This window comes from Triplophysa rosa, unplaced genomic scaffold (assembly GCF_024868665.1).
Source record: "Triplophysa rosa unplaced genomic scaffold, Trosa_1v2 scaffold184_ERROPOS835074+, whole genome shotgun sequence".
NCBI lineage: Eukaryota > Metazoa > Chordata > Actinopteri > Cypriniformes > Nemacheilidae > Triplophysa > Triplophysa rosa.
Window position 1 is genome coordinate 15,349 of NW_026634197.1, and position 14,692 is coordinate 30,040.

The following is a 14,692-nucleotide window of genomic DNA, read 5'->3' on the forward strand; positions in this document are numbered from 1 at the left end:
AACCCTGTTTGATTGGCAATCTGTTGAAATTGGGACTGCTAGATGGAAAGCCTGCAATCTTTAGCCAAAACGATAATGACTAATGCAAGTCCTGAAGATTTTTAGTTTGTGCCAAAAATGTGTTTGAGCGTCTGTCTGATCTGCTGAAGTACAATCTGGAATAGTACAGAAAAGGAGCAAAGCACAGAGCAGTAAGCAAGAGGCATTACCGAACGTCAGCAGTTGACGAGAAAAATGAAAATAAATATGTGGTGTTGTCACATTAATGCGCCACTAGATGGCACTCAAGCTTCTGAGTTGTGTGGAGGTATATAGGAAGAAGTAGAGATATACGGAGCATGTGCCTGCATGTTATGCTATAGTGTTAGTGCTGGGAATAAAGTTACTGAAAGGATTTACAGTCTCCAGCTTCTTGTCTACATTAAGACATAACAAAATAAGACAAAGTTAATAAAATAAATAAATAAACAACAAGCAAATTTGTTGCCATTTGTTGGATCAGTGTTAATTAGACTTTGAATGACTGGATTAACAGCAATGGAATGGCAGGCCTTTATACACATTGTTCAAAAGAGTTACCCATACTGTTGAATGTTAAGATTGATTTATTACTTAATTTTTTACATGACAAAAAGTTTGACTCCACAATTCAGACAATTTGCATTTGAAATGCTTTTATTGCTGTGAGACATATTTCAAGTTATGGACGTTTAGATGATGCTGTGGTACAATTTCAAAAGTGAACTGTATGCAGAATTCTCTTCAGCGGTTTTGAGCACAAATGTAACCCTTTAGGGTAGCACAGGTTCCATCGTTCCAGCAACGGTTTTCTGTAGGATGAGATGAAAATTACATTTACATTAAATAAATATAGTTGTCGGAATAATGAAAGGTAAACCAATAAATTAATCAACGACATTATAACATGTATATTACATATAAACAAGATGTGTCAACAAAACTAGCTAGTTTATTTATCAAAAGGACTGTAAATTGTCAGGATTCACAGGTTTCACAAAACAAAAATAGAATTCTTACCGGGTCCAGTTGTATTTCCAGGCAGTGTTCAGTACCTTCCTCATTGTTAGGGTTCTGTATTGCACCAGTTGGTGTAGTCAAATGAGAATCCCTCAGTCCACAGCCATTGTTTTTCCTAAAGAATGAGAAGATCCAGTAACAATAAAACTATAATAACATATTAAGAAATTAATTAACCCAGAGAAAATTAGTTTTAAATTAAAATCATACATTATAACAAAAACTGACCAAATAGTCTGTTGTAAATTAAAATGTTTGTATGTAAATGTTTTTTAAAAGCAGAAATATTTACCATTTCACCATCATGAACTTCCAATCCAAACCCGTGTTACAAGGTACCAGACTCAGGAGAAACTCATTTTGTGCTTTACTGCGCACAGACGCAAGATTTGCATCAAAGCTTTCACAATTTTTCTAAAGAGGAGATTTTTTTTGGGTCATTCCAAAATCTAAATCATATAGCTTAGACACAGAAATTGATTTTGATAAATGTTGAGATAAAATACCTCTGCTGTGACCCAGTCAACTGCCTGGGGGGAAGAACTTGAAGCATTCCACTCCAAAAGGTGTTCCATCCAAATGGACAGTCTTCAGCTATACAAAATACATGACATATTAGAGATTTACTCGCTGTAACACTGACAGTAAAGAAAGGTTTATTTATTAAAGCTATCTTTTTTATCTTTCTGTGATTATGCTTCAGACTGTAAATCTCTTCAATATTGTATGTCACATATTTTCCTGTTATACATATGAGACAGTTTCTGCACTTCGTAATTGCTATAAATAAATATGTGTTGATACCTGCTGCTTTCTTCCCAGAAAAGATCAAGAAAAGAAGCACAAAACCTCTCATCACTGCCATGATAAAATCTGAAAATGAATAAAAAAACAAGGATGGAAAAGTGACACATCTGCACTCAAATGCAGATTATTTAGTAGTTAATATTAAAGACAAAATCTTCAGTATGTACGTGGTTTAAAACTCACCGCTTTTGATTCTTGCTTCAGAACTTAAATGAAAGATTGTGTGAAGCTGTAAGCAGAATCCCACTTTTATACCTTTTTCTTCATGACGTGTAAACTAGTGTAAAATAAAGTGTTTTATAAGCTTGTGATGTTCTACAAATTACTTACTTGGAATTTTGGGTGGTACGCATAGTGTTATATTAAATACTGGACTTGATTGGCTCTTACTATTGACTTTATACATTTGCTAATTTGCCTGTTTACTTACTCTGACGTTTTAATTGTCGAATGAAGCAAATAAAGTGTGACAACATTCTGAGTAACTTCATTAGTACTCCTGTAGTCTACTGTTTGTACAAGCATTTTATAACAAATATGTGGAAAGGAGCTAACAAACCAAATAACTGATCCCTTACTCTTTAGTGAAAGACTGATGACATGGTATAAATGAGTTGTTAATAAGAAAAATAATCCTTCAAACATATACAATACACTCTAAAAAATAAAGGTGCTTCACGGTGCCATAGAAGAACCTTTTTTGTCTAAATGGTTCTATAAAGAAACTTTATCATCCAAAGAACCTTTCTGATTTACAAAATGTCCTTTGAAATGCGTACCCGTCTCAATGTCCTGAAACCTTCACCTTCTGGTCATGAGCCGACACCACTGCAGAAGCGTGTTTCCTCACGTCAGGATGTCATCAAATCTCGCTTTGACCACAAGCATCGTGTGCGACATTTCTCTTTTCGACCAGGGAATAAAGTGCGCATTAAAAAGTCTGTACATGTACCAAAAGCTTATCCAAAGTTCACTCCTCCAGTTGAGGTCAGGAAAAAAGTTGGTCCTTACACTTACCTCTTGGATGATGGAAAAAAGTGGCATGCATGGTGTCTTGCACCCTTGCCAACTAGAGAGTTGGATAATGGAATGACAGCCAATGCTGAAAATGTGATGCCCTCTTATGTTCCATTGTCTGGAAATTCAGTGTCTTCTGAGGCTGGTCCAAGAGTACAACGTCAAAGACGTGAGCCAGATTGGCTAAATGACTATGTTACTAGTCACAGAAATTGACACGGACTTTTGCACACACATCATATACTTGTATGAAAGTTAAGTGCTGAATTGTAATTCTGCTGTTGATTCTGTTCCATGTTACTTATTGGTTATAGGAGCATCATTTGAGTAAAAGGGAATATGTGGTGTTGTCACATTAATGCGCCACTAGATGGCACTCAAGCTTCTGAGTTGTGTGGAGGTATATAGGAAGAAGTAGAGATATACGGAGCATGTGCCTGCATGTTATGCTATAGTGTTAGTGCTGGGAATAAAGTTACTGAAAGGATTTACAGTCTCCAGCTTCTTGTCTACATTAAGACATAACAAAATAAGACAAAGTTAATAAAATAAATAAATAAACAACAAGCAAATTTGTTGCCATTTGTTGGATCAGTGTAAATTAGACTTTGAATGACTGGATTAACAGCAATGAAATGGCAGGCCTTTATACACATTGTTCAAAAGAGTTACCCATACTGTTGAATGTTAAGATTGATTTATTACTTAATTTTTTACATGACAAAAAGTTTGACTCCACAATTCAGACAATTTGCATTTGAAATGCTTTTATTGCTGTGAGACATATTTCAAGTTATGGACGTTTAGATGATGCTGTGGTACAATTTCAAAAGTGAACTGTATGCAGAATTCTCTTCAGCGGTTTTGAGCACAAATGTAACCCTTTAGGGTAGCACAGGTTCCATCGTTCCAGCAACGGTTTTCTGTAGGATGAGATGAAAATTACATTTACATTAAATAAATATAGTTGTCGGAATAATGAAAGGTAAACCAATAAATTAATCAACGACATTATAACATGTATATTACATATAAACAAGATGTGTCAACAAAACTAGCTACTTTATTATCAAAAGCACTGTAAATTGTCAGGATTGACAGGATTCACAAAACAAAAATAGAATTCTTACTGGTCCAGTTGAGTTCCAGGCAGTGCTCAGAACCATCCTTATTGTTAGGTTCTGTATTGCACCAGTTGGTGTAGTCAAATGGAGATCCGTCAGTCCACAGCCATTGTTTTTCCTAAAGAATTAGAAGAGCCAATAACATTAAAAATAATAACACATTAAGAAATTAATGAACCCAGAGAAAATTTGTTTTAAATTAAAATCATACATTATAGTCTAAACTGACAAATTAGTCTGTTGTAACTGAAAACTGTTAAGCGTTTTTAAAGCAGAAATATTTACCATTTCAGCATCATGACCTCCAATCCAAACATTTGTGTTAGCAGGTACCAGACTCAGGAGAAACTCATTTTGTGCTTTACTGCGCACAGACGCAAGATTTGCATCAAGGCTTTGACAATTTTTCTAAAGAGAGATTTTTTTGAGTCATTCCAAAATCTAACCGTTTTATCTTAGATACAGAAATGGATTATTCTAAAGGTGAATGAATGAGCACGCCGGCTTCCCTCTTATACCCGGACATCTGGGGAGGAGCCCGGCATGCAAATTTCATTCGCCAATTTTCATTGGCCTTTTCTAAATACTCAGAAGATGATAGGTTCTCAAGACAAACCCCATTCTGTCGGTTCGACACAACGTCGAGAGACCGACAGAAAGGGAACTGAGAGCTATCATGTCTAACAGGTAGGAAATATACAGTAATTGTTCTCAAACACTTCACAGTCTTTAATGCTAAATTCTAAATTAAATACAGAATCAAAGCTACAAAACACATTGATTAACATTAGTGACAGGAATCACAGCAGCAGGTTTAAGAATGCCCCTTTAGAGCTGCCGTTCTACACAGATCTGATGCGCTTTCCCATTTTCACAACTCTTGAACACGTTGAAATCTGTGCTTACGAAAATGCTAGACAAAACGGGCTTTCTGACATAATATTGTTTTCATGTAATGCTAGACAAAGAATGGCAAAATAAACGGATGCTGCATTAATTGCACATTTTAACACGTTAATCTGAAAAAAATGTGTTATCGTTGACAGCCCTATTAAAACCCTGTAGTATTTGGTAATACCGAACAGCCATTAAATGTTGTAAATAAATGTAATGCAAAGTGTATAGAAACTTTGACATAGAGTGTGACTTTGAATGAAATGTATACACAAGTTATTCAGTGAAGCAAGTGTTTAAAATGTTTGGCAGAAATAAAAATCATGAAGAGATCGGATGATGCTGAAGACGTTATGGTTTCTTAATGAAAAGAAGCCTATGACTGCCGTGAAAAACTTAGGCACATCAATATAAAGACAACAGGTAAAAATAAGTGGTCAAGCTGTAGTCGAAAATCACAGTGGAGGAGCAAATACGGTATTTCATATACAATTTATTTGGCTCTTAGACTATGACAGTGTCTAGTATTTGCAAAACATTTAACTAGGGAGCGTCTCAACATTCCCAATAACAATAGAACAGAATATGAAAAACTGATACATTAACATACAACTTTATGCACCTACATGGTGTCACGAATCACAGTGAGGGAGAACCCAAGTGCAGGCAGCGGGAATGCAGGGGTTAACAAAGACTTTTATTAAATAATAATAAAACACAAAACAAGAACCCACGATGGGGCAGAACAGCACAAACAGGATAAATAACAGGACGAAGACTAACTGACGCTAAACTGGACTAAACAACACTTGACAAAGTTAACTAAACTGACACTTACTAAGACAGATGAAACAGCAACAACGGGAACAGGGCAGGTGAGGAACATTAGACAAGGCAGGGAAGCAATACATGAAACGAGAGGGGCGGGGCCAATGACAAGACACAAGAAAACACATGGAGGGTCAAAAGATAAACACCCCATGGTTTTCTCACACAAAACCAAAGGCTTTGTCATGGCTCTGCCACAGGACCAAGAAAAACATGACTAATTGAGGCAGAGCCATGACAGAAGCCCCCCCTTTAATGAGCACCTGCAGGTGCTCACCAAGGGGTAGACTGACGAGACAAGACTGACTGGGTGACAGACAGGACAAGGCAAAACAACAAAAAAACCCTCTCATCCGAGGGTTGTCCCCCTCCAAAATAATTAAAAATCTCACTGTCTATTGTGAAATATATATTTATGTAAACCTAAAATAATTGTGCAAGTATAAAAAAATACAAATGCAAAAAATGCGTTTTAACTTTAGAAACAGTAAAGTTCCCCCTCCCCTGCCTCACAGTGGTTTGGCCCACTGCCTGCTTTCCCTGTTCATCTCACCTAAGCTACACACACATTAGTCAGGTAAGCGGCTCGGTTAATGTTGAACTCCAGTAAGTAGGCTATTTTATTCACTTTAAATGAAGTGATTCTCTTTAAGGAACCATTTTTCCAAACAACTAATTTAATAATGTTCAATACAAATTTGACCAAAAAAGTCATTTTGTTATCTGTGATAATGTCATATCTTATGCCTTATTTTCTATAAACTTGTATGTTATGTTTTTAGGCATGTCAAGTCATACATACATTACTTTATGTGACAAATCACCTAAGTTTTCATTTAAAACAGCAGAATTCGCAAAAGACAAGTAGTTTGCATCTCTGAAATCTTAGCATTTCATATTTTTATTGTAAAACCATTGGCTTTGTTATGTTTGCCTTCTCACATCTCACTACACAGTCACAGTGTTTAGCGCCTGTCTGCAGACTGTCTTCTTCAATTTGATCTGCTGAATTGACTAAAAATCTGAGAATAGTACAGAAACAAGGAGCAAAGCACAGAGCAGTAATCAAGAGCATCTGAATGGCAGCAAAGTTGGAAGAACAATGATAAATAAATAAGATAATAAAATAAAATAAAATAAATAAATAAACAACAAGCAAATTTGTTGGCATTTGTTGGATCAGTGTGAATTAGACTTTGAATGACTCGATTAACAGCAATGGAAGGACATGCTTTTAGTAAGCCTCAATACACAGTATTCAAATGAGTTACCCATACTAATGAATGTTAAGATTGATTGATACCTAAATGTTTTACATGACAAAAAGTTTGACTCCACAATTCAGACAATTTGCTTTTGAAATGCTTTTATTGCTTTGAGACATATTTCAAATTATTGAAGATTAGAGATGGTACAATTTTAAGGTGTACTGTATGCAGAATTCTCATCAGCGGTTTCGAGCACAAATGTAACCCAGTGTGCTAGTACAGGTTTCATCGTTCCAGCAATGGTTATCTGTAGGATAAGATTAAAATTATATTACAAATAAATATAGTTGTCGGAATAATGAAAGGTAAACCCATAAATTAGTTAACGACATTATAATTTGTATATTACATTTAAACAATATGTATTGTTCAAAAGATGTGTCAACAAAACTAGCTACTTTATTATTAAAGCACTGTAAATTGTCAGGATTGTCAGGATTCACAAAACAAAAATAGAATTCTTACTGGAAGTGTTTAGTTCCAGGCAGTGTTCAGTACCATCATTATTGTCAGGTTGTATATCGCACCAGTTGGTGTAGTCAAATGGAGATCCGTCTGTCCACAGCCATTGTTTTTCCTAAAGAATGAGAAGATCCAGTAACATTAAAACTTAATAACATATTAAGAAATTAATGAACCCAGAGAAAATTTGTTTTAAAAAAATCATACATTACAGACTAAACTGACAAATAAGTCTTTTGTAACTGAAAACTGTTTGTATGTAAATGTTTTTAAAGCAGAAATATTTACCATTTCACCATCATGACCTCCAATCCAAACACGTGTGTTAACAGGTACCAGACTAAGGAGAAACTCATTTTGTGCTTTACTGCGCACAGACGCAAGATTTGCATCAAGGCTTTCACAATTTTTCTAAAGAGAGATTTTTGGGGGTCATTCCAAAATCTAACCGTTTTAGCTTAGATACAGAAATGGATTATTCTTGAATCAAATGTTGAGATAAAAGTACCTCTGCTGTGACCCAGTCAACTGCCTCGGGGAAGAACTTGAAGCATTCCACTCCAAAAGGTGTCCATCCAAATTTACAGTCTTCAGCTATACAGTACATGACATATTAGAGATTTACTCGCTGTAATACTCACAGTAAAGAAAGGTTTTATTTATTAAAGCTATCTTTTTTATCTTTCTGTGATTTATGATTCAGACTGTAAAATCTCTTCTAATCATGACAATATTGATTCATGTCACATATTTCCTGTTATCACATTAAGAGCACAGAACAGTCTGTCAGAGTTGTTTGACACTTTGTAATTGCATTAATAAATAAATGTGTTGATACCTGCTGCATTCTCCCCAGAAAAGACCAAGAAAAGAAGCACAAGACCTCTCATCACTGCCATGATAAATCTGAAAATGAATAAAAACAGAGATGGAAAAGTGACTCAAATGCAGATTATTTAGTAGTTAATATTAAAGACAAAATCTTCAGTACGTCAGTGGTTTAAACTCACCGCTTTATGGATTCTTGCTTTCAGAACTTTAATGAGGATTGTGTGAAGCTGTATTCAGAATCCCACTTTTATACCTTTTTCTTCATGATATGTAAACAGTGTGTTACAAGCTTGTATGTTCTACAAATTACTTACTTGGAATTTTAGGTGGTACGCATAGTGTTATATTAAATACTGGACTTGATTGGCTATTACTATTGACTTTACACATTTGCTAATCTGCCTGTTTGCTTACTCTGCCGTTTTAATTTTCTAATGAAGCAAATAAAGATAACATTCAGAGTAATTTTGTTAGTTCTCCTGTAGCTTAAAGTTTGCCTTTAATGTGCCTCATGACAAACCTCTCAAAGTCACAGGGACCTCTTGGGCACAAGCATGATGGGGGTAGTCTTAGGGCATGTGGGAACAATGGCACTGCTCAAACAGGTTAGTAAGAGGATTTACCCTTAAGTTATTTTGGAACAGAAAAAGGCTCTCTGAAACTGCTGAAAAAACTGCATTTCTACAAATGGCATCGTAAAAAAAATTGTTTCCATCTCTGTTGCAGCAGTTTTGGACTTTTCTGTTCTAAAATGACTGTACCGCTGTGTACAAGTCATTGGTGTTGGATGATGAATTTTTGACTCAAAGTCTGCATTGAAATTCACACCAAAGGTGTTCGGCTGAGTTTAGAACTTGGATTTATGCAGACCAGTCAAGTTCTGTCACACTCACTGAATCAGTCATTTCATTCTGAACCTTGCCCTATACACAGGGGCATTGTCATGATGGAAAAGAAAAGGGCCCTTCTCAAACTGTTGCTATAAAATTATAAGCACACAATTCCCTAGAATATCATTATATCCTGTAACATTAAGATTGGTACCCACGGAAATGAATAAAGTAGTCAAACCCGTTTATTAGGAGGGGGCGACACAATACTTTTGGCAATATAGTGTATCTTAAAGGAGTCATATGACACAACTATAACAAATATTATCATTTGTTTTAGATACAATGCAATGTGTATACACGATTTAAGGTTCAAAAACGCTGTATTTTCCACATACCGTGCATGTTTGTATCTCCTCTTTGCCACGCCTCTCTGAAACGCGCAGATTTTTCAATGGGGGCTGGCCGCAGATGATGGGGCGAGTAGAGCTCCACTCAAAAGCGGAAATACGTCACCTACACTCAAGAGCGGAAATACGCTACGCTTCGATTATGTAGCAGTTTTAGCTTTTATTAAAAATAGTGATGAGCTTAGCTCACCCAATGTTTCTCCACCAGACCTTTCAAGATCACATCCATGAAATTAGTTATTTAAAACATAAATTTCAGTCAAGGAATTAGTTTAGCTCAAAGGAAAATTAAGTATAATAATTGTCATTAAATATACATATTTTACAGTATCTGATTATAGCCTAGTGATAAAATACTTGTATGTATTCATCCAGCAAATACATCAATGATATTCACACTTTAACGTTATCTCATGGCCATAAATAATGCAACTTTATCAAACAGTATAGAGCTTGTAGCATAGATCGAAACACAGATTTGTAACACAGATCGAAACACAGAAAGAACCAAATTCTATGAGCGTTAAGCACAGAAACCCCTCACAAGTGAATCATATGTTTGTTTATTAAAACTACCTAACATGGTAAACACAATGACGATCGCATAAACACAAACAATACATACATGAAACATTAAACACAAATGCGCTAGGGAGCACGGAGAGACGAGTGAGAGAGTAAGAGAGAGAGAGAGAGCATGGCTGCGATAGCTAAAACATGTCTGAAAACGTCTTGGTTAGGTATGTAACCTCTGTTCGCTGATGGAGGGAACAAGACGATGTGTCAAACCGACAGATGGGGTTTGACTTGAGAACCTACCATCTTCTGACTAGTTTAGAAAAGGCCAATGAATTTGGCGAATTAGGCAATCAGTGGACACGGAGAATGCTTGTAGATCCCCTACCCTCTTGATGGAGATGAGCGCCACCAGGGGAGCCGTCTTCATCGTAAGAGAAAGAGCGGCATCTCCCAGGGGCTCGAAGGGGGGCCTCCAGAGGCCCGCCACGACCCACCAAGAGGGTACGGAGCGCGGACGAGGCGGATTCCGCCTCCTCGCGCCCCTTAGGAACCTAATGATCAGGTCGTGCTGTCCCAGAGACTTTCCAGTGACTGGTTCATGATGAGCGGCAATGGCGGCTACATACATTTCAGTGTGGAAGGGGAGAGATTACTCTCGAGTCTCTCTTGTAGGAAGGACAACCCGTTCCCAATCGCGCAACTCCGCGGGTCTTCTCTTGAGAAGAGCACCAGGACGAGAAGAGGCGCCACTTAAGGCGCACAGCCGCCTAGTGGCAGGGGCCCTAGCCTGAGTGATAATCTCAAGCCACTCAGGATCTCCTCGTTCAGTACAGGAGCCAGATGCGTTTCTCGATAATCTGCCTGAATTGTGTCAAATCTCTAGCATGAGTAATAACGTTGAAGATCTTGACACTACCATTGAAAATTTTAACTCCACTTTCTCAGAAACGCCAGACACAGTTTCTCCCCTGCGTTTAAAGAGTGCCAAAATTAAAAATGGCAGCCCCACACCGTGGTATAATGAACACACTCAGGCTCAAAAGAAAGAATGAAAAATGAAAATGAAAAATGGCGCGCAACTTTAAGAAAACTAAATTAGAGGTATTTCGTATAGCATGGAAGGATAGTATTCAAAAATACAGGAAAGCCCTAAAAACGTCTAGATCCGCCTACTTCTCATCACTAATAGAAGAAAACCAGCACAACCCTAGGTTTTTATTTAACACAGTGGCTAAATTAACAAACAATAAATCGTCAGCGACTTCTGATTCTGGATATCAGCATAACACTGATGAATTTATGGACTACTTCACAAATAAAATCCAAGATATTAGAGAAAAAATTATAACAATGCAAACAGAAGTGAAACCCGCTGAACAAACTAATTACAGCGCCCCTAATGAGAAATTCCAATTATTTTCTACCGTAGATCACGATGAACTGTCTAAAATCATCAGATCATCTAAATCAACAACATGCATGCTAGACCCTATACCTACAAATCTACTGAAAGAGATGCTCCCAGAAATTATAGATCCTCTTCTTAGCATTATTAACTCATCTCAGACATTAGGACATGTGCCTAAAGCATATAAGGTGGCTGTTATAAGGCCCCTTGTCAAAAAACACCAACTTGACCCTAGAGAACGTCTTGGTTACGGATGTAACCTCGGTTCCCTTTCTGTCGGTCTCTCGATGTTGTGTCGAACCGACAGAATGGGGTTTGTCTTGAGAACCTATCATCTTCTGAGTATTTAGAAAAGGCCAATGAAAATTGGCGAATGAAATTTGCATGCCGGGCTCCTCCCCAGATGTCCGGGTATAAGAGGGAAGCCGGCGTGCTCATTCATTCACCTTTTGTTCTTCAGAGCCTACGCATCTGGTGAGCTTCTCTACGATCTGGGTGATCATTCTTTCTGCTGGAATCTACGACGTGGACAGCGGACGGTCCCTTCCTGCAGTGACTCTCCCCTGGGCGTCTCGGCAGTTCCGGAGGTGTTCGAGCAAATTTCCTTTTCTAAAAGAGCAAATTTCTCCAGCGTGGCTTGTCCCGCTGTTCTCATGGGTGCAACACACTCATCGAGGAGGGGGACGGACACAATGCCTGCTTCCAGTACGCTGGGGCAGACGTTGTGGATACGTCCTGCCCGCACTGCGGGCGGTGACGATTCAGACGTTGCGTCACAGGTGGCTGTGTTCCCACGGGACTCAGCCACCACCTCGTTTGCTCCCCGTTCCGTGGCGGCAGGACTACGGCCCTGCCGTCCGCTATGGCAAGCAGCGAGGGTGAGATGAGGATTACTGTGAGCGATAATCCGCCAGCCACGGCTCACGGACCGTTCACACCTCGTTTCGCTCGTCTGACCGTTCCCCAAAAAAGACGGTCCGCCGTCTTATTCCTCAATCACGTATTCGGACACGATGCGTGATGATGAGAGGTCTCTTGCAGCATCGGGGGGTGACGTACTGCCATCCGACTCCGACGATTCTTCGGGCTCCCTCCCTCGGGGGGTCGAGCCCAGGAAAAAGCGGATGTCGAGATGTCGGCCATGCTTTCCCGGGCCGCCGTGAGTGTTGGGTTGCAGTGCCCGCACTGCCTCTCCCGGCGCTCGCGGCTGGCTACATGGCGCCTCGGGTTTGAGCGCGGCTCCAAGCCGCGCCCGCCCCCAGTGCCGTGTTTACCGGAAGTGCATGAGGAACTTAGTAAGACCTGGAACGCCCCCTTTCCGGCACGTTTCACGTCAAACAAAGTTCTGTCACCCTCTCTTCCCTCGAGGTTGAGACAGCTGGAGGATGCGTCGGTGTCCCCAGGTGGAGTTGCCGCCGCGGTGCACTCGTGCCCGTAGGTGGCGGCCACCTGGGGGGGCTCGACCTAGACTCCCGTCCAAAGCATGTGGTGTCTCGGCATCTCTGGTGTCGAGAGCTTACATTGCGGCGGACCAAGCTGCCTCCTCTCTCCACGCTATGGCTCCTGCCAGGCCAGGGCGTTGAGAGAGCTCCACGAGGGTAAGACCGACCCAGCGCTTATGCAGGAACTCCGCGCCGTCACCGACCTCGCTCTACGGGCGACCAAGGTGACCACGGGGGCCCTGGGTCGGACGATGTCCACACTTGTGGTCCATGAGAAACTCCTCTGGCCGATACTTGCGCAGATGAGTAACGCTGAGAAGGTCCGCTTTCTCGACGTACCCGTCTCGCAAGGGGGGGCTGGTTGGTGTTACTCCGGAGGGTTCTCGACAGTAAAAAGCAGTCCTCCGTGCCGCAACTCGGCCGCCTCGGCCGTCGAGTCCCGTGCACTGTCTGCTTCCCAGCAGCCCTGGTCCTCTTCAACGCCCTCCAGTGACCTGGAGGAGACAGCGAAGAGGAGACCATCGCCCCATCAGCAGCCGCGGGCAGCGGCTGTCATGGGATCACCTCAGGGGGATCGAGGCTACCATTGGGCCCGACCCCAGCCACAGCGCTGGTAGGTCGGATAGGGACGGTTCCTGCCCCGTCCCTCCATCTGCTGGCCCCCTCTGGGGGGCTGGCGCCCACTTACTCTCAAAAAGGAGAGTTTCCTCTCTCTCTGGGTTATCACAGCCGCTCCCACCCTCTGCACGACGGTGAACGGCAAACTCGACGTTGCGTCATGGCGAAGCGCAATGTCGAGTATAAACACCAGCCCTCAGCACTCTCAGTCAGACAGTGCGTTGAGCTGCGCAGTCGCCAGGCAGGAAAAACAGCAGAGCCGATCTCCTCCCCGGGGGACCTCCCCTGGCAAGGAATCCGTACTGCTAGCCATCGAACCACCCCCCGGGGGGACGATGAAAAAGATCGTACCTTAGTCCCGTCTCATTCTGGGAGCCTGTCCGGCTTCCCAGACTGTCAGGCTGGCTAGGGAAGACGATCCGTCTCGGCTACGCGATCCAGTCGCCTCACGCCCGCCAAGTTCAGCATCCGATATACCTCAGTCAGAGGCTAGGATGTTCCCGTACTTCGGGCCGAGGCCGCCACCCTTCTGGTGAAGGGAGTGATCGAGCCCGTCTCACCAGCCGAGATGTTCAGCGGGTTTTACAGCCTGTACTTCATTGTCCCCAAGAAAGGCGGGGGGTTGCGCCCTATCTTGGGTCTGTGTGTTCTGAACAGGCACCTACACAGTAGCTGCCTTTCAGGTTGATCACGCAGAAGCGCATCCTGACGTCCGTCAGGTGTCAGGACTGGTTCATGGCAATCGACCTGAAGGACGCGTACTTCATGTATCGATCCTCCCTCGACATCGGCCGTTCCTACGGTTCGTGTTCGAGGGACGGACATATCAGTACAGGGTCCTCACCTTCGGTCTGTCCCTGTCTCCACGAGTCTTTACGAAGGTCATGGGAGCCGCCTCCTTCCCCTTAGGGAAGGAGGTGTGCGGGTACTAAACTATCTCGACGACTGGCTCAGTTTGGCACACTCTCGAGATCTGTTGTGTACACACAGGGACCTGGTGCTCCGGCACCTAGATCGGTGGGGCTACAGGTCAACTGAGAAGAGCAAGCTCTCCCCGGTGCAGAGCGTCCTCTTTCTCGATAGGGAACTCGACTCTGTCCTCATGAGCGGCCCTGCTCACCCCCCGCACGGGGGGCGCGAGACCCGCGACGAGGAAGCCCGCACCCACGCGGCCTTCCAGAGGCAGTGCGACTGAC

At 41.5% G+C, this 14,692-nt stretch overlaps 1 protein-coding gene across 3 annotated transcripts; it reads right to left on the minus strand.

The window, feature by feature from the left end:
- Nucleotides 1-3,541: 3,541 nt before the first annotated feature.
- Nucleotides 3,542-8,550, minus strand: LOC130549848 (ladderlectin-like). 3 transcript variants are annotated; one of them, XM_057327197.1, is made up of 6 exons: nucleotides 8,449-8,550; nucleotides 8,277-8,344; nucleotides 7,947-8,032; nucleotides 7,727-7,849; nucleotides 3,993-4,104; nucleotides 3,542-3,785 (listed from the first exon to the last, which is right to left on the minus strand). In XM_057327197.1, exons 2-6 carry the CDS (start codon nucleotides 8,335-8,337, stop codon nucleotides 3,718-3,720), a joined length of 450 nt encoding a protein of 149 aa, XP_057183180.1. In that variant the 5' UTR covers nucleotides 8,338-8,344; nucleotides 8,449-8,550; the 3' UTR covers nucleotides 3,542-3,717. The 3 variants fall into 3 exon arrangements, with proteins under 3 accessions (XP_057183180.1, XP_057183178.1, XP_057183179.1); XM_057327195.1 differs by lacking the exon at nucleotides 7,727-7,849 and adding an exon at nucleotides 4,272-4,394 and having other exon boundaries at nucleotides 3,597-3,785; nucleotides 8,449-8,514; XM_057327196.1 differs by lacking the exons at nucleotides 3,542-3,785; nucleotides 3,993-4,104 and adding exons at nucleotides 7,141-7,223; nucleotides 7,442-7,553.
- Between the last annotated feature and the right edge of the window lie 6,142 nt (nucleotides 8,551-14,692).

Excerpts from the sequence above, each read along its gene's own strand:
- LOC130549848 (XM_057327197.1), bottom strand. The coding sequence starts at position 8,337 with ATGGCAGTGATGAGAGGTCTTGTGCTTCTTTTCTTGGTCTTTTCTGGG. Across the intron at positions 8,033-8,276 it reads TTCTGGGGAGAATGCAGCAG|CTGAAGACTGTAAATTTGGA; the intron begins GTATCAACACAT and ends TGTACTGTATAG. Across the intron at positions 4,105-7,726 it reads GAGGTCATGATGGTGAAATG|GAAAAACAATGGCTGTGGAC; the intron begins GTAAATATTTCT and ends CTAATTCTTTAG.